We start from the raw sequence: 22,231 nt of genomic DNA, 5'->3' as shown, positions 1-22,231 counted from the left end.
CTCTGTCTCCTGAGTTCAAGGGATTCTCCTGCCTCAGCCTCCCAAGTAGCTGGCATTATAGGTGTACACAACCAGGCCTGGCTAATGTTTTTTGTATTTTTAGTAAAGACGAGATTTCACCATGTGGGCCAGGTTGGTCTTGGACTCCTGAACTCAAGCAATCCACCCACCTCGGCCTCCCAAAGTGCTAGGATTATAGGTGTGAGCCACCGTGCCAGGTCTGAGTTTAAAATTTTTGAGTTCATATACAGATTAAATGGATATGCACACTTATTTAGAACTATGAATACTAAGACTCAAAAGGTATACACATTAATCATCTTAATATATTTGTAATTAAAAATTAATTCATTTAACATTTATTGAGCACAAGTCTTTGCACAAAGCTATTATGTGCTGTTGACCTGATTCCAGGGTTTAATAATTTGTTTATATTTTCCAAAATACAATTACCTTACCTTCTTCCCTCACTTTAATTTCTTCCCATGAGAATTCAGATGATTATTTTGGTAGAGTACTTGAAAAATATTATCTTATTCAATATTTTGTACATAATTAAGAAGTGCTTTAAGAGCAGATACTGAATATTACTTTTGGGCCTCTCATGAGGCAGGATGTGGGGTTAGGCACTTTATAATAGACGTTGGTTGCATTGAATATTATGTGTTCTTGAAGCTGACTAGATACTTTCATAAATGTTTTCTCTTATTTCAGTTCAATGGGAGTGACATGGGCAGTTTCTTAACTATATTTTGTAATGAGAGAGAATCTACACGTTTAATTTTGAGGGCACGAGAACACCATTTTCTTAGTTTGTAAAGGCTACTATCATAAATTCCCATGGACTGGATGACTTTGACCAGAAATTTGTTCTCTTGTGCTTCTGGAGACTAGCGTGTGAAATCAGGGTATTGGCAGGATCACACTCCCCTGAAGGCTCTGGGGCGGAAGCAGAGGTCAGCTCCAGCTTCTGGGGGTTGCCTGTGTCCTGGGCTCTGCTCAGCTTGTGGCCACCTCCCTTGGTTCACTGCCTCGATGTTCACATGGCCTTCTCCACATCTGCCCAGATTTCTCTCTGCTTACAAGGCAACCATTATTTGACTGAGCCCTGTACTAATCCCGTCCGACTTTGTCTTAACTCGATTGCATTTACAAAGACCATATTTTCAAATAAGGTTGCATGCTTAGCTTCTGGGTGACTATGAATTTGCAGGGGGACATTCTTCAACCCAATACAATCGCATTTCATGTATGTTCAGAAATCTTAGAAATGACACACTAGCACTCTTTAGAGTTCTTCTGCTTACATGAAGTCAAGTTCAGAGAAATGGTATGGACACGTGGATGAAGATCAAACTGTCTTAGCAGTTGCTTCATTTATTAAAAAAAAAAAATAAGAGAAATTTTCTCTCTCAAGTGTTTAAAAGTTCCAGCAAGCAGTATTCTTTTGCAGGATCCAAAAAGAAACACACACACACATCACACACACACACACACACACACACACACACGCTTTTTTTCCTCTGTTATCACTGTTTGATCATCACTGTTTATCAGCAGGCAGACTTCTTTCTAGTTTCTTTCATTATGGTAAAAGGAATATGTGTTTGAATTCAGCAGTGAGTCATCTAAGATGCATGTTGTTATGGAAAATTGCCATAGCGTTCAGCTGTTATGAGACAGAAGTCAAAGCTAAGCACATTTAATGGCCGGAGACGAGCAGTATTTCCAAGCAGTTCTTTTTATTATTTTTACACTTTGGATGAAACGGGTATTAGGATGGGATGAGTCCCATTATGCTGTGGTGGCTCATGTGGGGGGATGTGTTCACACGTCTGTGTGGTTGTCTGTCAGTGTCTGTGCATGCAATCTGAGCGAGCTCCTGGGTAGGCGTTCCTTTCTGTCTTGAATACAAACAGGAATGGCGTGAAAACAAGCTCACAATTAGTACTTCTGTCGTTATTTACCTTTGATTTGAGAAATCACTCTGAACAGCAGTGAATGCCATATTTTACTGGGAATTTTGACTTACCTTATTTGGAAAATGCAGATAATTTCCAAAGTGTACAGTCAGTTGAAGGATAAATAGTTGAAGAAATGGGTTTAATAAAACCCAAAGGACAGTAAAAGCTTCATTTTATTGAAAAAGACGTAATGATTTTTTTTTTTTGAAGACCAACCCCATTATTTAGAGGCCTAGAAGATTTGCCAAAGCTGTCGGTATACTATCCATGTCCGTTACAAGTCTGTAGAGGTGACTGCACTGCACATCGCTATGGTGCCTCGGTGGATTTTAATTCAGAGCAGATGTCTCTGCATCACACAGCTGGGTGATTCTCAGGTTTTGGAACAGAAAGAAATCTGCATTTTAAGAATCAACTTAAGACATGTTTAAAAAGTAGATGAAATCTTTCTTTGACATAGTCACATTGACCAGTTTTGCAACCTCTGGAAACCATCATTTGATTAACTTATGACACATCCCAATGTCCACTCAAGCAAAACGCCCCAGTTTCCATAAAAGCTTTTTATTTTTGTCTTTTGCAAAGAACTGCTAGGATGGGTTTCTGTCAGTTTGTTTCTTTCCGTCAGTTTGTTTCTGTCATCAGACAGTGAAGTTTATTACAGGACAAACTCAGTCTTTTGGTCAATAATGTCTTTGTTGCCTAGTTCACTAAGTGTATACTAAGAGGCCACTAAAGGATTTTTGGGTGCTTAGTAAGCTTTAAAACTAGGGCTAAAGGAGACTGGAAAATGAAAGCCTATCAGTAATGGTAACATTTCACATTTCCGACATTTACAAGCGTCCATAATAGTATTACTTTTCATTCCCAGCAGTTCTTGTAGATGGTATTCCACATCTGCGATCCTACATGTTTGCAAATGTTAAATTGTACAGGTTTCATTTGACAACTCGTTTGTCCATCAAAAAGATCTACAAATAAGAAACAGCAATTCCCAATTTGCTAGTTAATAGATATAAGGTATTATTTCCTTAGAGGAACACACAGATACAGCCCAGGGAAGACAGAAGCTCTCCAGCTCACTTCTTTCATGACCACACCTTGTCACAGCAAGGAAGGGACATATTTGAAATGTCACTAAAATCTGTGATCCTTTTTTTATCCTTTAAAGAAGGGAAATTGTTGGAACCCTTTTGTGTTCTTTAAAACAATATTGAAAATCTCAATGTGTTTGAAATTCTAAATGAGCTACTCAGAGGTTTGCCTTAGAGTGCAGGGAATTATCGATAAAGGCAACTGCACTTCTTTGGGAGGCAGAGGCTGGCGGATCACTTGAGGTCAGGAGTTCAAGACCAGCCTGGCCAACATGGTGAAACCATGTCTCTACTGAAAATGCAAAAATTAGCCGGGAATCACCTGCACCCAGGAGGCGGAGGTTGTAGTGAGCCAAGATCGAGCCACTGCACTCCAGCCTGGACAACAGAGTGAGAATTTGTCTTAAAAAAAAAAAAAAAAAAACAATCGCATTTGAGGCTAAACCCTTGGCCTCCTCTCTCCGCCGCACACCTCTGTGTGGGAATCACCACGTCTGCCCAGGTTTGGTCATTTACTGACGGGACTCACAGGATTCAGGAGTTCTTACACTCATGGGAATAGTTTATTACAGTGAAAGGATAGAAAGCAGAATCAGCAATGGAGTGAAGTCCAGAAAGCCTGACAAAAGCTTCCAGAGCGCCCTCCAGGAGGTATCGTACAGCACCCAGCTGTGACAACAGGGGCCAGATACTCTTCTACCAGGGCAGGTCCTTGGAGACTCAGTGCTTAGGGTTTTTATTGGGGGCTGTTCACGTAGACACCCTCTGCCTGGCACATACCAAAATTCCCAACTCTTAGAAAGTAATAAACCGGTTATAAACCAGATTGTACACACAGTGTAGACACCTGCTCTTACATTTAAGAGAAGTTTTAGATTGGCGCAAGCTATTTTTTATCAGCTACATTTCCAGGTTCCAGCCACAGTCTCCCTTGCAGGCGGGCCCCCTCTGTGAGGATCGCAGCCTCAGGCCTCCCAGGTGAACCCTTCTCTGCACACTTCCATTCCACCCATCAGCAAATCCTATCTGCTCTCCCTTCATACTCTGTCCTGAACTCTCTCTTCCTCTGTGGCCTTTGCCACGGCCCAAGTCCAGGCCACCGTCTCTGTCCCGTGGACTGTCCCATCCATTTCAGAGCTTGTTTCCTGGCTTCTAGTCATTGTACCCCAAGGTTGCAGCCTGAGGGTTTCTCTTGAAACTGCAGTCAGGTGGAGCCCCGGTTTTGCTGTTGCCTCCCTGTGGCATGCCATCTCATCAGGGCGGGACACCCAGGTCTGGGCGCCTGTTCCTGGAGGTGTCACGTGCCTGCCATGGCCCTTCCAGCTCCCCACTGTCCCACTGACGCCCGCTCACTCCTGCCTCAGGCCTTTGTAGAATGCCTGGTGTACCTGGAAGGTCACCCCAGATTCCTGCATGGCCCCTTCCCTCACTCACTACTGGTCTCTGCTTAAAATTAGAAAACCCCGCTCCGTGCCACCATCTCCCCCTCCACACGCTCTCCCTGCTACTCTGGTTCAGCACTGCTCCCCCAACTATTATATAGTGCTTTGCTTTTTATTTTTTTAATTTAATTTAAATGGTTTTGGCATACGGCCTGCCTCCCCTAGCTAGAGTGCAGGCTCCATGAGAGCTGAGTTTTTATTTTCATGACTGCTTTATCCCCAGTGCCTTCAGCAGTATGCAGGACATCATCAGTTCTCAGTAAATATTCTTGAATGGATTCATGAAGAAACAAGTTCAAAAATTAACTTAGAAGAATCAAAGCATAGGAGACGTCATCACTGTAACTTAAATGAAGCAAGCCTCCTATGAGTGGTTCTGAATAATAGAGCTGACTAACCTAAGAGGGGATTGGCTCCATTTATGGGATAGTGAGTTTGCAGCTAAGGATGGCACTTTGTGATCAAGTAAAAATACCCCAGCTCAGTACTTTGCTAAGAAGAGGAGAGAGTTGAGAGCACTGAGAAGAATAGTTGGGAGGAATTGAAATTAAGAAAACATCTCAGGAGCCAGGCACAGTAGCTCACGCCTGTAACCTCAGCACTTTGGGAGGCCAGGCAGGAGGACTGCTTGAGCTCAGGATTTCTAGACCAGCCTGGGCAACATGACGAAACCTCGTCTCTACACAGTGGACAAAAATTAGCTGGGCATGGTGGTGTGCACATGTAATCCCAGCTATTTGGGAGGCTGAGGCCAGAGAATCACTTGAACCCAGTGCACTCCAGTCTGGGTGATAGAGCCAGATTCCATCACAGAGAAAAGAAAGAGAGAAAGAGGGAGGGAGGGAAGGAAGGAAAGGAAGGAAGGAAAGGAGGGGAGAGGGAGGGAGGGGAGGGGAAGGGAGAAGAAGTGGGGGAGGGAGGGAAGAGAGGTGAAAGAAGGGAGGGGAGGAGAGAGGGAGAGAAAGAAGGAAGGAAGATAAGAAAGAAAGGAAATGAGTAATAAAAAACAAAACATTAAAAAACATTAAAATCTCAGCATTAAAAAAAGAAAGAAAAAGAAAAACCATTTTCCATGAAATCCTGTTGCTCACAAACCTGAAATGTCAAGGTTTGCTCCTTGTTGAAAGTGATCACAGACTAGCTTAATATTGTCTACACATGTTGTATGTGAGATTAGTTTTTCTTCTCTCTCTCTCTCTTTTTTAAAGTGTCGTCTGTTGGATCGTTTGATCGGGCACTAACCTAATACTGTATACTGTTTTCTAACTAAACAAATAGAGAATAAAGATGCAAATTGCTTGAGGAATAAGCCCAGGAGAGCACTCTGGTCTGGGGATACGGTTGGCATCCAGCGTTTCTGCTGTTTTGTGGGCAGCTCATCCTTTTCTGCTGAATTGATGGCTCTTTCCTATCGTGCTTCTCAGGAGTGTATGTAACTGACAGGTGAGGTGTGGCTGGGCAGTGACTCCCCAGTGCTTCCCGCTTATTTCTGTTTTATTTGAAACCAAGGAGAATTTTATTTTTGATACGACTCGTATGCTTAGGACACTAATTCCAGTCGATTCTCTTATCATGTCCCTGACCAGTTCCTCTTCAGAATCTGTACCTAATGGAGGTTACAGGGATCCAAGGTCATGATAACTGAGGCTTGTACTTCATCTGGACTCAGAACAGAGCAAATGCGTGCCTGGGCTAAGTACTTCCATAAAATACTGTGTCTTGGTGTCCTTCTGTAACTCAGTCTCTGTCGTCTTTGACATAAGTATCAAGACTGTAGACACATCACTGATAGGGGATAACAGGCACCCTGGAAATCCGTAAGTCAAGGTCAAGGGCTGGCAGCCATGGCAGTCCGCCGGGTTGAGTCAGGTTTGTCGGGTCTGAAGCTGCACCTGGAGTGCTTTTAGTGTCTTGCTTTCTCCATCTCTCAGTGTCTAATGAATGAAGGGACGTGGACATGGGAGGAAGGCTAATTGATAGGAGGAATGCTGTGCGAGGCCATTGTTCCCTCGCACAAACAAAGACAGAAATAAAGGCCTTCTTTGCCGGATGCCCTCTCTACTCAGTGTTCACACTGCTTGTAGCACCGAAGATTCTGCATCTAGTGATTTTTTTTCAGTGTTTTTTTAGCTTTGAATAATGTACCTGTCAGTGTGATTATCGATTTAACCCTTAGGAGGGAATCTCTCCTATATTTTAGCGTTGGAGACCTAGATTAAAGGCTGGAGAGAGAAGATTAAATGTGGCCAAGAGAGAAGCTTTTCGTTCTCATTCCGTCTGGTACAGCCGAAGGGGTGAGGAAGATGCGAGCTTCTCTTACCATAGATTGTGAGGCTGCAGTTTCTATGGTGACTGGTTTCTTTCCCCCTTATTCAGCAGCTAAATGCAGCAATACTCAAACACTTTTAGCCGAGTCTGGCCTTCAGGTGGGACACTTAGATTCTCCTGGCATTTGCCTTAAGCCCCTGTGTGGAGACAGAGCTTAATTTTTTGGCCAAGTTATTTAGCAATTAATGTTTGCAGGTCACATGGTGGATATGCCCTCATCACATTCTCTCCAGATGACTTTGAAATAGAGGCTGCTGGCTGGGCATGGTGGCTCACGCCTCTAATCCCAGCATTTGGGGAAACCTGAAATCCAGAGGCAGGTGAATCACCTGAGATTCAGAGTTCGAGGCCAGCCTGGCCAACATGGTGAAACCTGTCTTTACTAAAATACAAAAATTTGCTGGGCATGGTAGCACGTGCCTGTAATCTCCGCTACTCAGAAGGTTGAGGCAGGAGAATCGCTTTAACCTGGGAGGTGGAGGTTACAGTGAGCCGAGATCGCGCCATTGCACTCCAGCCTGGGTGACAAGAGAGAAACTCCGTCTCAAAAAAAAATGAAAGAAATAGAAGCTGTTTTGATGGTAGGTGATTTTGTTAGCAGACTGGTGCATGTCCCTGTGTGATCTTGGTGCCACTGATTGAACTTGGGAGGTTTCTACCCTGTGGCTGGAGCCAGGTCTGTTCTCTCAGGCATCCCCGGTGTCTGGTCCTGAAAGCACAGGTTCTGCAGAGCTCACCTACGACCCCACCTCCTCTTGCCATTCCCGTTTCTTTACAGACTTGAAGAGGTTTGTTAAACACAATCTCTTTGGGGTGGAAAACCCCAGAGAAGCCCAGTTTGTTGAACGCCCGTCCCTGGCAACATAGAACTGTGAGGTAGGGTTCATCTGCGGAATCCTTTGCGTGTCCTGGGTTCTTGAACTGAAGCACGTGTATTCCATGGCAAAAAAGGACCAGTGGGGCCATCTAGTTTTTATGAGTATTGGAGAAAATCTTATAAGAGACGCACTAAAGAGGGCAACATTGGCCAAACAATAAATGTAACTATAAAGATCGCAAAATCCAGATCTATAGTTTGCGGCCACAGCTGCTTGATCCCAGGGGCCTGAGCTCTGCTGCCCGCAGTTTGCTAGATAGCAGCTTGCTTTTAATTCTCAATGTTAAGAATTTAAGAATTTAGTCAACTGTCAGTTATCTACTCTGGCAGTTCTCACTCCAAAAGGGCTTCTGCTTACCACGGATAATTCTGGCTCTTGCCACTTCCTGAGATTGCAGAGAGAGTGGGATAATATTAGCGTGAACTTTGTGTAATTGGCATATGGATTTGGAGGTGTGCAAAGGGGATAGATCTCTTGTTTATAAAACAAGACACATTTCAAAGTGATCATTGTGCCAGATTTTTATTTTATTCGGTTTTCTATTCCACTCTCCATTAATAAAAATAATTAAGAAAAGAGTATAATTCTTTTATCTACAGAAGATGTTATTCTGGATTTAAGCCACTGTTTGGAGACAGTTCCCCCCAAAAAATACCCACCAGCTTTTCTGCAGGTTAGGCTGTCCATTTAAGCCCCGTGGTTCCTTTTCTGAACAGACAGTTGCAAATAGCCGTGTCTCCAGTGAGAAACCTGACATAAAGGGAAGTTGGAGCTTCTCTCTTTTAACTTTACGACTTCAGAGGTTTGAGACCTCATGGCAAATGAGCGCCCCATATCATAAGGGGAGCCCAGTACATGGCCATGCCACCGGGTTTTGCCCTTCAGTTCCCTCCCTCCTACCCCAGGCAGGGCGCCCTGAGGAGGCTGGCATGCTTTGCAGGGTGTAAATAAGAGGCGTGGAGACTGTTCAGTCCTGAGCTTCCTCTCTTCCATCCCTCTGCCAGCCACCCTACTTTGAATCTGCCTGTCTCAATGACATAAAGTCAAGGATAAGATCATATCTGTCTCCAGTTTTGTCGCCAGTGCCATTTATAACCAGAAGGGCTGGCACGAACACGTCAGACAAACCTTTACATGAATACATGATGCCCTGCATTTAACAACTCGGAAAAAGGAATGGCTAAGTTTAGGAGAGCAGAAACCGACCTGAAAGCGCCTTAATATTTAACAAGACCTTGCACTTGTCATGACCCGCAATGTCTCTAGATCACAACAGGATTCATTCTTTTCCCTCCTGGCATCTCAATTCTCCTACAAGCAAATCCATCCCGACATGCCTGCACACATAACCCCACCCGGCAAAGGGATCAGAACATTTGGTCATTTCGCTTGTGAGTCTGTACTGAGGCAGGCACTCCCTGAGCCTCTGTCATTGTGTCCGATGACTCTGAGAGATGGCAGGTCTATGAACAGCAGGACGGGGAGCAAGGCATGCTTGCTACAAACGGAGTGCTACAAACCCTGGCTTTCTGTGCGATTCACCACTCACACTGAGGAGGACGTCTTTGGAAAATGTATTACTTTTCAGACCTTTTGGGATAGCATAAAAAGGTACGGAAGGAAAAATGTAATTGAAGCCATAGATGATCCACGTGAACTCCAACACCATTCTTTAAAGTGTTGCAGTGAACCGATGAGCATTTCTAGTGATTTGCACCCGCGGGCCGCAGACCTCATGCTGGGTACGGTGCACATACTGTCTCACATCCTCACAGTAACTTGACTCAGGAGGCATTAGGAGTCTTACTGGTTAAGTTCAGGAATTGCCAGGCTCAGAGAAGTTCATTTCTAGTCATACTTCATACAGAGAGACGGCGGAAGAGCCAGGATGCACGGATGGACCTCAAACCCAAGGCCACACTTTTTTTTTAACTGTTTCTTTTGTCCAGGTTTTAGAAGTAAACTTGGATATTTAAAGGCTGAGCAAACTCAGTATTATTATAACAAATAACCAGAAAATGAATGCTGGATGTATTAAGTATTCCCTGTTCCGTATGGTATTTAAACTGGAACATGTTGGTCAACTCCTTATTACTCAGTTGCTTTTGACAAGGACTCTCCTGGGATTTTGGCCAGGATGATTTTTTACTGTACTGAGTAACAACTGCCCCTGTTCCTTGCCAAATAAATACCTGTACCCAGGAGGGTGGTTGTGCCCCCTGTGTAGAATTAGAACCAGTGGTGTAAGCCCGAAGAGTGGCCCCATTTTTCTTGTCAGTGATTGCCTTGGGAAGAGTCTTGTGACCAATTCGGGTCAATAATACATGAGGACGTCTGCTGGTGATTTCTGGAAGAAGTTTCCTTGCTTTGAAGAAGAGCATAGGGAAGGGGGCCCTTGCTCTGCCTGAGAGGCCTGGAGCTTCTGCAACCGTCTTGAGCCCACGACGGGGAAGCTGTCACAGTTAGGGTGTGGAAGAAGGAGGATAAAAAGAACCAGGCCATTTCTGACATTGCTGATGGCTCTGTTCACCAGTATCGAGCTGCCTTTTCTCTGGAATCCTTTGCCATGTGAGATTATGGATTTCCTTATGGTTTATGCCAGGTTGAGCAGGGTTTTCTGTCTGGTCTTTGCATGAGAAGGCACCTTAATACATAAAGGCTTCCTTGGGGACCAGTACCATTTTAGGTGACTAGTTTGCTTATCTGCAGGTTGGAAATGATCACTGTCATAGTGGTAGTAGGCTGGCGGGTGAGGGAGTAACTGAGTTATTGTCATCATCCTGTGCATGCAAAGCAACCTTTGTAACGCCATATTGTGGTCACCAGTGTCAATGGTTATTCCCATCATTCATAACAGTGTCTTTGAATTTTATACACCAGACATTCAAAGTGGAGGCAGTAGGAGGGTAACAGCCGCACCAAGTCTACCGTGTAGATCGCACAAATGCAAGTGAGGATTTCCAGGTCTTGCTGAGACAGCCTCAGGGTGAGTCAAAATTAACAGGGATGGTTGGCACCGATCACACCAAGGGGCTGAAGGGTACCAGGGTGAGTTCATGCTGGAAACAGAGGCAGAGATGATCCACTCATGTTGAGGAAGCTCATCAGAAGTATAGGGGGAGGAGACCACAAGGTCAGATGTCTCATCAATGATACCTGACTTCTGTCTTCACTGAATCTGAATCAATGGTCCTCAACCAGGGGGATGTGCCCTTCAGTGGACGTGTGGCAAAGCCCAGAGACCTTTCACTTGTCCCAGGTGGGGGATGCGGTCAGCATCTAGTGGGTAGACACCAGAGATGCAGCTGCAACATGCTACAGTGGCAGGACAGCCCCCAACAAAGAACCTGGACCCCAAAAGGTTAATAGTGCTGAGGTTCATCATCCCTGTTTCTCACCTGGAAATGGTTGAAGAGAAGCCGAGGGCAGCTGGGGTGTGAAGAAGACTCTGCAGACTGAAGCTGTTATTAGATCCAGTCCAGGCTGCCTGGCGGTGAGCACTTTCCAGGGAAGCTTCCCACCTGTGGCAGAGCACATAGAGGGGTTTGCAAGCTCTCTGTATTTAGTGATTGCCACGTTGGTGTCTGGAGAGGGCAGAACAGAAGCTCAGACTGCTGGGTAGGGAAGTTCTGCGCCTTAGCAGCTCATGCTTCTTTCTCTGAAGAATGCTGGCGTCGTGTTTCCATGACAACAGTTGAGTTAATGCATTTAGGGGCCCCCTCAGCACCCACCACATCCTGCCTGTTAGAAATCGTGTAGTTCATGTTGTAATGTATGATACCACAGTACTGCGTTTCTCATTACTATTTTTTAACTTGAATGAATGCACAGCTACTGGATAAAATCACCCTTTACACCTGTAAGTAACAAATAGAAATGCTTATTAGTCTTCAGCAATAGATTTTAAAATTACGTTTTTGTTACAAATATTTCACTGGCTAAATTGAAATCAATGTGATCAAATTGAAATGTCATATACTATTGATTTAATAACTGCTGGCCTCCTAATACTGTTTTTCAATGAAACTAATATTATGGGAGTAATATTCTAATGAACATCTGAAGGCTAGGTCATTGGTGAAACAAAAGAGGAATGATATCATAAACGGCTCTGGATGGCTTTTCCAGCAGGATGTAGCATGCTGGTACGGATAGAGTAATTAAAGCATAGTTCATTATATATTAATTTGAATATAGGACTAACTAAAACCTTCCATTGACTTCACTGAAGCCTAGTCTTAGAAATTAGGCAAATTGATGGAGGCCTTGAAAAGAAGCACATGCAATTTTTGAGTTCCCTGTGGACCAAAAAACTGGCAGGTTGGAACTGAAAAGAATTATACTGTGCAGTATTTTTGTGTAAGTACAACACACTAAAAGATTTTGGTGCTTAAAAAAATTGGGCAGGGTGAATCGTATATCTGTTTTTTGTCTATTTTATTTTATATCTACATAAGCCAAAAGGAAGAACCAAAGAATTGAAAGTTGACACTGAGATTGCTGTGCAGAAAGAGAATTTCCTGTGGCCTTTGATTGTTGAACTCAGGTTAAGAATTTGGTTCCTGGAGCCAGGTACAGTGGCTCATGCCTGTAATCCCAGCACTTTGAGAGGTTGAGGTGGGTAGATTGCTTGAACCAGCCTGAGTTTGAGACCAGCCTGAGCAATATGGCAAAACTCCATCTCAACAAAAAATACAAAAAATTAGCCAGGTGTGGTGGTGCACACCTGTAGTCCCAGCTAGCCGGGAGGCTGAGGTGGAAATTTTGCTTGAGCCTGGGAAGTGGAGGTTGTAGCAAGTATCGCATCATTGCACTTCAGCCTAGGTGGCAGAGACCCTATCTCAATAAAAACAGAATTTGGTTTCTGCATAAGGGTGATTTCACTGCCTTTTTTTTTTTACATGAAAATCTTCACCAAGTACATTTTAATTTTGTTGTATTAATTAATAAGAACTTGTTCTCCCCTGTGCCACATCATCCTAATTTTATATCATGTGAGATGTATTTATCTAATGAAGTGGGGATGGGAAAAGGCATTAGCTATTTTTGGAGTCTGCGATAGCCACAAAATGACATTTTAAGAGCATAAGCTTTGGTTCTTCAAGCCCCTTGAGTAAATGTGGAGATGAGTCATGTTCAGGCAGGCCAGATGGACATGAGTGTTCTTTTATTTTTTTTCCTTTTCTTTTCAATTCTTTTTTTTTTTTGAAACAGAGTCTTGCTCTGTCTCACAGGCTGGAGTTCAGTGACGTGATCTTGGCTCACTGCAACCTCCATCTCCCGGGTTCAAGCAATTCTCCTGCCTCAGCCTCCTGAGTAGCTGGGACTACAGGCACGCACCACCACTCCTGGCTAATTATTTTGTGTTTTTAAGAGACAGTGTTTCACCATGTTACCCAGGATGGTCTGTAATCTGCCTACTTTGGCCTCTCAAAGTGTTGGGATTACAGGTGTGAGCCGTTGCACCTGGCCTGTTCTTTCTTTTCTGTCTTCTCTTTCTCCTGTCTCTCCATTAGTAATGCTCTTCATTGCTGTCTGTAGATTAATACTCACAGCCATGTGTAAACTGTATTTTATAAAGAACTTTACTATTCACCCTGAAGCTTTGGCACCTGCCAGAGATGTGAGTTGCTGATGACTCATGATGACTATATCGGGGCAGGTGTGTTTCTCCCGCAGCGATGGTTCGCGCCTCCTGAATCAGATGCTGGCCCTTTCCAGGTCGGCAACCACTGCTCAGGCAAGGACTTCATCAGAGGCAGATGTTGAAAGCGGTGGGTGACCGCGGGTAGTGAGTGCACCGAGGGCGGGCTCTGAGGTTGTCGGATCCTCCTGACCTCTGTTTTAAGTGAAAAAAAGTGAGACATAAGCCAAAACTATAAAGTCAGGACACCAAGAAATTGCAGTTTGTCCATACTCCTTTTTCCAGCATAATACTCTACTTCCTGTCTCAGTGCTGAGTTCTTTTCTTTTCCATTTTTTTTTTTTTTTTTTAAAGGAGTTTCACTCTTGTCACCAGGCTGGAGTGGTGAAGTGGTGTGATCTTGGCTCATTGTAACTTCCCTCTCCTGGGTTCAAGTGATTCCCCCACCTCAGCCTCCCCGGTAGCTGGGATTACAGGCACCCGCCACCACGCCCAGCTAATTTTTATTTATTTTTTATTTTTTGAGATGGAGTTTCACTTTTGCTGCTCAGACTAGAGTGCAATGGCACGTTTTTGGCTCACTGCAACCTCCCCCTCCGGGGTTCAAGTGATTCTCCCACCTCAGCCTCCCAAGTAGGTGGGATTACAGGCACCTGCCATCATGCCCGGCTAATTTATATATTTTTAGTAGAGATAGAGTTTCACCATGTTGGCCAGGCTAGTCTCAAACTCCTGACCTCAGGTGATCCATCCACCTTGGCCTCCCAAATTTTTATATTTTTAATAGAGATGGGGTTTTATCATATTAGTCAGGCTGGTCTGGAACTCCTGACTTCAGTTATTTTCTAAGTAAATTTCCAGCTTCTCAGGATCAGGAATGACATCAACTACTCTCCTGTCCGTTCATTGTAGAATGGTGCTTATCACATGGTATTTAACATATCAGTCACAGGTTGGTGTTGGTGTGGACTTTGCAGCCAGCCATGTGGACTAGATTAACCACATTGTTCAGAGCAAACTGTCTTGGTTAACATCGATAACATCACGTGGAAGTAGGTATCGATAAAGGATAATTTATGAAGCACTGTGGACATTTTGCTGCACGTATTTCCTAACTCTTTGTTGCTTAATGTACACACACACAAAAGTAGTCATGATATTTGTTCATTGTTAATGAAGGCTCTGACTGGCTGTAGATAAACATTTTGGAAGTAATTTTTAGGGTGGGAATGCACTCACATACTTTTTTCTTAAGTCATTTAAAAATTCAGGGAATTAACAACAAAACTTGGAGGTTTTTGTTTGTTTTTGAGATGGAGTCTCACTCTGTCACTCAGGCTGGAGTGCAGTGGTATGATCTTGGCTCACTGCAACCTCCACTTCCCGGATTCAAGCAATTCTCCTGCCTCAGCCTCCCAAGTAGCTGGGACTACAGGAGTGTGCCACCATACCCAGCTAATTTTTTGTATTTTTAGTAGAGATGGAGTTTCACTGTGTTAGCCAGGATGGTCTTGATCTTCTGACCTCATGATTTGCCCACCTCAGCCTCCCTAAGAGTTGGGATTATAGGCATGAGCCACCATGCCCAACCGACTTGGAGGATTTAAGTAAATGATCAGCGTTAGTAGCTATCACTTTTTAACTTGATTATAGCTTTCTTTGAAATGAGATTTTAGGGGGCTACAGGTAGGTTGTAGTGGTATTGTCTGCTTGTTCTAATTATTGATTTTTTAAAAATTCCTTTGGGTCTTTGTTTCCTGGTTTTTATGTAACGTGGTGCCTGGATGGGGGGCTCAGACTGAGTCAGGCTGCTCGGGCTTGAAGCCTGGCTTCTCTTGGTAGCTCTGTGTCCTTGCTTAGGTAACTTCACTTCTCTCTGTCTTAATTTCCTCTCTACAAGAGGTATTCCACCCCACAGTCTGTAAGTGGAAGATGGCAATGCAGGGAGCCTGCCTGCCTTTTACAAAGTGTTAGCTGTTTCTGTCCACTTGATATTACAGACTGAGCATCTCTCATCCAAAATGCCTGGGACCAGACATGTCTCTGGTTTCATATTTTGGAATATTTGCAGTACATTTGCCTGTTGAGCATCTGAAAACCCCAGAATCCAGAAGGCTTCAATGAGCATTTCCTGTGAACGTCTTGTTGGCCCTCAAAAAGTTTCGGGTTTTGGGCTTGGGATTTTCGGAGTTGGGATGTCCAGTTTGTATATACAGAGCCTAGTTAGTCTCAGCACAGAGTGACTACATCTTAGTAGGAGTGAGAACTGCTCCGGCTCTGGAGGGAATAAAGCTGATGAAACCTGGGTGGAGAAAGGAAGTCGATGTAGACAGAATCTCTTTTACAATGTCATTCTGCTGAAAATAAGGTTCCCTGAAGAGAGATTGCCGCGGCTGCCTGTTAAGACAGTCCTCCAATAAAATGAATGGCATTTTACTTTTGATCAATATAAAACTACTTTAGGGCAAAAATAAAAATGGGTAGTGATGAGTGTAGATGGGAATGACATTGCTGGCATTTATTAAAGGAGAGTCGTTTTTCTGTAGGCAATTTGACCAGACTCCAGTACTCTTAAATAAACAGTATTTCTTGAATCTGACAGGCATATTTGTAAATCCACTAAGGACTTTGTAATATATCCTGATAACAGGAATAACATCATTCTTAATCCAATAATTGTGAAGCATGAATGATTCTCTAGAGCTTTGCAAAGGCCAGAATGTCTCTTTCAAACGACAGTGAATTTTCTATTATCTCTCAGTACCTAATCGGTTTGGTGAAACATCTTCAGGAACCAAGAACTCTGTCTGCCCTTAACACTGAGAATGATTAGTTAGGTGTTTGTATAAATAAATGCCTGCCCTCCGACTGCATTAACAGACCAAAGTAAGTGGTCTGTGGTGACTAGATTTGTTTTTCAATGAGGATAACTGCATCTTTTCTCATATACTGATATGGGTGGACACTTACGCCATAGAACTTAGCAGTACTGTCTGTTGGCTTATTTGGAAATTCGCTGGTGTTGAATTCTTCAATTATGATAAAAACTTGTTATTCCTTAGGAGTGTCAAATGACTTTTTTTGCCTTTTAGATCATATTTAAATGCTTCCATCCCATATCCAGAGCCCAGTCTCTCTGCATAAAGTCACTGTGCCACCTTCCCAGAATCTTTTGTCATTCTGAGTCACATGATTTTCATCTTCCAAATTAAGCTTTACCCCTATAAATCCTTTGACTACCGTGATCATAATGACACTTTGTTTTTACATGTAGAAGTAAAAAAATTTGTTCTGAAGTTTCTTCTCAGTCTGGATCTTCCATAGCTGTTTTTGCCTGTTTTTTCCTTCTCCCTTTGACAAATGGAGGGTGTTGTGTGTATTCCATGCAATATCTGTCTGTCTCCTGTGCGGTGCCTCAGTAGTTTCTGATCATTGCTTATCGGATGAATGATAGAATATTGGATTGGAATGGATGTCAAGAAATCATCAAATTTTTGTCATCCCTTCATTTTAATTCGATAAATATTTATCGAAGCCTTTCTTGGATGAGCCACATAGTATAAATGAGAGAATTTGGCATTTACTGGAAATTTCTGCACATACAACATGGCTATCTTTCATGTTTTTAAAAAGTTATCCAATGGCCAGAAGTTTCAATGGCAAACCCCCTTAGAAAATACTGTTCTGCTCTTGCAGTAAAATGATTCTGACATTGTCATTCATGAATAATATAAACATTACAGTAGCAGATTTAGTCAAACTTTCTAATTGTTATGTCTTTATTCTGGAGTCTTCTCAATTCCCATTATGTTGACTTAGCTTTGAAAATGCTGGGATTTCTACGTGGTCATAGAGGGATTTTTTTTGGGTGGGGGGTGTTGATTAGAAAGTGATTTTCAGAAAGTGAAAGTGAGGGCTGGAAGATACAGGATCCAGATTTATTTCTGAAATACAGGGTTGAAGTTTAATAGGATAAGATATGTGGATATTTGAGGCCAAACTGTAAATACTTGTGTTTGGATGCTGCAACCTCTCAGAATGTCTGGCTTCCTTTTTTCAAGTGTATGAAACAAGTGTTTAAGGGGTTTTGTATAGTTTGAAAAGAAAAACAGATGCATTTCCATGAGTAAGAAGTGTGTTGACTGTAACTTATGAACTGTTTTTACCCACAGCACTTCTGACATCATGTGTGTGGGTCTTTCCACATCCACCAGTTCTTCAGCTCTCTGGGCAGCAGGTGAATATCCTGCAGTTTAATTCATTTCTGACACTGTGTGAAAGCAGTGCAGACCCCACAAGTGAAGGGCTCGGTACCACCAGATGCCTCCACATTGAAGCCAGTCACAAGTCCTGGGCTTCCTGTATTTGATGGCTATAAATTAGGGTTCCTCAAACCTCCTCTTTGGATTTGGTAGTTGTGCAGAATGGCTCACAGAGCAGTTTCCTATTACCTGTTTATTGTAAAGGGTAACATACAGGATGCAAATGAAAAGCCAGATGGAAGAGGTGCCCAGGGAGAGGGGTGGAAGGGGGCCCCAGGGAGAGGGGTGGAAGGGGGCCCCAGGGAGAGGGGTGGAAGAGGTGCCCAGGGAGAGGGGTGGAAGGGGGCCCCAGGCACAGGAGCTTCCTGCCCTCTGGAGTTGGGGTGCCCCCACCTCCTGGCATGTGAAAGTATTCAACTGGAAAACCCCCAACTCTGTCATTTACAGTGTTCATGGAAGTTTCATTATGTAGGCACGATTGATTAAACCTTTGGCCATTGGTGATAAGCTCCATATCCAGCTCTTCTCCCCTCCCCAGTGTTTGCAGGGGTGGAAATGAACTTACAACCCTCCCTAATCATGCCTTGGGCTTTCCAGACATGAAACCCCACCCTGAAGCTGTTTAGGGACCCACCAAGAATGGACCCATTAGAACAAAAGAGCTCCTATCACCTGCGAAATCCCATAGGATTTAGGAGTCCTGTACCAGGGGCAAAGACTCATATACATTTACCACACAGCTGAAACCTAGGAGAAATAATTTACGTTGTAGGAGATCTGAGCCAAGACTGGCAGAGGGGAAACTAGTTCTAAAATTTTTGGGATAATGCTCACTGAGCATTGTTCTTAAGCTAAGAATATTTTCATGTCATGCTATTTTTATTTTTATCCTGAATCTGACCATTCGTGGTTTTGATGTTTATATTCATTGTTATAGATGAGCAAAGATGGAGAGTTTAATGATGGACATTGGAGCACAGGACACTCAGAAGCAAAGGAAGAGATTGTGTGTTGTGTGCAGGAAGCAGAAGTGGTCCTCTCTTAACCTAGAGATGTAATTAGATGCAGAGGACGCTGAAGTCATTACCCATAAGCATTTGCAATACAGTCCCATTGCAGGGACCCATTGCTGTCTGCTGTATTTCCAAGGAGAAGCAACCACTCCCTGGTCTCTGCTAGATGACTGTGAACACAGGAAATCAGCAGAGAGGGCAGGCCTCCTGGGGCCACAGAGTTTCCACATAGCACCAGGAGCTATGATTGACAGACCCTCCCAGAGGGCTTGGAGTATGGGATAAAGGATGGGTGTGGATTTGGCTAAAAACTCCAAGTCAGTGATCAAGGTCAGATTGAGAGCCTGGGATGTAGAAAGGACTTAGGGTTGTGGGTAAACCCTACTTAGAAAGCTAACTCTACTCAGAGAACAAAGGTTGGAGCAAGAGTTCTATGGAGCAGATAGAAGCACGGCATCTGGAATGGAGGGAATGAAGAGAGCGAGTCGACCAGAAGTCCCATGGCTGTCAGGACGCCCCTACAGCAGGGACTCCGTGGAGAGCCGTGGTGATAGAGGCAGCCTGGGAGAAGACCCATGCCTGCCCCCGCACACCAGACCTCAGGAATGCCTCACCCTGTTTATTGTAAAGGGTACCATGCGGGATGCAATGAACAGTGGCTGTGGCTGGTGAGGGGCAGGCTGCAGGAGGAAGGGGTTCCTGCATAGAGAGGGAGGCTCCTGAGAAACACTGACATTCACTATTTATGTTTAGCCATTATTTATAGTTATGAATGTGCTGGGAGTTACTGAGGGCACCTGTGAGTTGTCAAACAGCGTGATAATGACTGCTTAGACTTGCTGAGTACATTCAGGCTACGTTTTATTCTCTGATAATTTTATAATAATTCCCCTTTTCCAAAGACGAAAGTGGTTTGTATTTAAATGGGGAAGGATATTTACCCGCAGAAGCCATGATTGGGACTCAGTTTCCTGCTGATGGGTACTGGCGACATGGGTGCCTGACAGGAGCATTCACTTGTCATCTTTTTTTTAATGTTTAAATTTTTTTATTGGTATGTAATAGATGTACATACTTTGGGGTACATGTGATTGTTGAATACATTCATATAATTTGTAAAGATCAAATCAGGGTAATTGAGATACTGAGCACCTTAAATATTTGTCTTTTCTTCACTCTAGAAACACTCAAATTAACTTGGAATCTTTTAGTTCCAATGTCATGAGTCAGTGTTGGTTTGGTTGTGATGTCTCCTCGCCTGTGGCTTCTGGCCCTGCCTGGGCATGACGGCTGGTGTGTGTTGATCCACATTCGCTCTCTGTACAGGAGCCTTCGATTCCTTTTCTTTCCTGATTTGCCTTCCCCCAGCCACCTTTAAAAATAAATGCTTTGAAATCAAAACCACAATGAGATGCCCTCTCACACCAGTAAGGATGGCTGTTATTAAAAAGTCAAAAAGACAACAGATGCCGAAGAGGCTATGGAGAACAGGGAACACTTACACACTGCTGGTGGGAATGTAAATTAGTTCACTCACTGTGAAAGCAGTTCTGAGATTTCTTGAAGAACCTAAAACAGCTACCATTTGACCCAACTATCTCATCAGTGGTGGCATCCCCAAAGGAAAACAGATCATTCTATCAAAAATACACATGCTCTCACCTGTTCATTGCAGCACTACTGCAAAGACATGGAATCAACCCTAGGTGCCCAGCTATTCTGGAGGCTGAGGCAGGAGAATCGCTTGAACCTGGGAGGTGGAGGTTGCAGTGAGCTGAGATTGCACCATTGCACTCTAGCCTGGGTAACAGAGTGGAACGCCATCTCAAAAAAATAAAAAATAAATAAAAGCTAAAAATAAATTAATTAAATGCTTTGTTTGCAACATAAACCATGCAAATCATCACCTGTGCCTGTTTCCTTGTGCTTTTCCTTATGCATATAACTTTTATAAAGTGTTGATTGTAAGTTCTTAAGGAATTTCTAAATTTCTAAGTGTTTAAAGTGGCCATTTTCTTTGATTGGGTTTTGTCGTATTGGACTGCATCCTTTCTTGTTCTGATTAATGTCTTCTTTGGACATGGCACTGCTTACTTCACCCAGACCCTCATACAGAGACCTTTGCAGACTGCCCTGGGGACATGAAAAATGAAAGGGTCCTTGCGGTTCTATAGGCATTTACATTCTGTTACCTTGGCAACTCGGTGTCCTGGTGAAGAGCTATATGAGCAGTTCTTCTAGTCTGATCTCCTGGTGGACGCTGATGGTACTGACCAGCTTTGGGGGGCTGTGGGGGAACAGACACTGCCCGACCGGGCTCTGTGCAGTCCTCAGAGTTGGATATAGAGTGACATCGTGGAAGTAATTAAAAACCCACTTCAGATTCACAGATAAAAGAAGGTAACGGGTCTCCAGATATTTTTGTACTTCACACCCAATTGATGTATTTGGAAATCGCAGGATTTATTTGCAGCTATTATTTCCTCAGGGACAGACTGGAAATACATTTATTTATCCACTGCTGTTTATCCCGATTGTGAGTTATGAGGTGACTTCCATCTCTGCAAGATGAATGCTGGTATCCGGAGTCCAGCCAACCTCCTCTGTTGCTGTGTAGCTGAAGTAGACATTGAAATTTGTTTTTTTTTTAAAGGCAGGAAAGCCCCATCTCTCTCACATAAGGTTGCTGTGAGCGGGTTATAAAACTGCCAGATCCCTATTAGGAAGCGGGTGTTGCTCACCTTTATTGAGTAGGAGTCAGGTTCTGATTGTCTGTGGGGCAGGTTTGGATTCTTACCTGTAGGCATCTCTTAAGATCATGGAACCTTGAGTACCCCTACCCATACTCATACTAGTAAGCTGTGTGCCAGCTTACTCCCAGTGACTGGTAAGCGTGTACTCTTACACATGGAAGGTGGGGGCAGACCCTGGGTACAGGGTACTGACTGAAGCCCTGTGATGTGACTCCAGTAGTAAGAGGCCTCGTTTTCTGAAGACACCCTGCCATGTTAGGATGACGGACTGCCGCCCGTACTGTGCTGTACTTCAGATGATAGCACCTAGGAAGATCAAAGCCATGTAATGTGAATTTTTGCTTAGTGTAAATTTAAGTATGGCCACGAAGCCTTGTGGCCTCTCCCTTGGAAAAGCAATATAGCCTGCAGAAAATAATTAGATCCATGGTATCTTGCAATAATTAGAAGTTTGAAACGGGGAGGGTGAATTGTTTCCATCAGATTTCAGTTGCCCAGTAAAATGCTCCTGGAGCGCATGCGGACAGTGGCTAAGGTCATTTACAGAACCGTGGCTTTCAGTATTTTCATCTTTCTCTCTGCAGGATCACGCAGATTTGCGAAGCCATTTCTTCACAGTTGGGATGAAGCTTGAGACAGTGAATATGAGCGAGCCCTTTTACATCTCTCCTGCATCAGTGACTAAGGTGGGTTTTCCTCCCTCACTCTTCGACGCAGCCCCTGGAGTGGATCAAATTAAGTCTTTCCACTCAAAGATGGCCAGATGAAATATATCTGTGCAAGGCTATCAGCACTGCCAGGCGAAGCTAAGGGAGATTGCCGCCCCTCTGGTCCAGCATGGCTTTCAGCTCTT

General features: G+C 43.7%; 1 protein-coding gene across 7 annotated transcripts in view; it reads left to right on the top strand.

The window, feature by feature from the left end:
- Positions 1–22,231, top strand: part of SFMBT2 (Scm like with four mbt domains 2) — a 288,295-nt gene that overhangs the window by 182,413 nt on the left and 83,651 nt on the right. For all 7 annotated transcript variants that reach the window (XM_064369048.1, XM_021670606.2, XM_064369044.1 and 4 more), the window contains one exon: positions 21,963–22,064. In XM_064369048.1, the coding sequence (XP_064225118.1) occupies positions 21,963–22,064 (102 nt within the window). The remainder of the gene's footprint in view (positions 1–21,962; positions 22,065–22,231) is intronic.

This window comes from Aotus nancymaae, unplaced genomic scaffold, assembly GCF_030222135.1.
Source record: "Aotus nancymaae isolate 86718 unplaced genomic scaffold, 86718_ANA_hifiasm-v0.15.2.pri h1tg000083l, whole genome shotgun sequence".
NCBI classification, from domain to species: Eukaryota; Metazoa; Chordata; class Mammalia; order Primates; family Aotidae; genus Aotus; species Aotus nancymaae.
The sequence above is the reverse complement of the archived record's forward strand: the minus strand, read 5'-3'. Positions and strand labels throughout refer to the sequence as shown.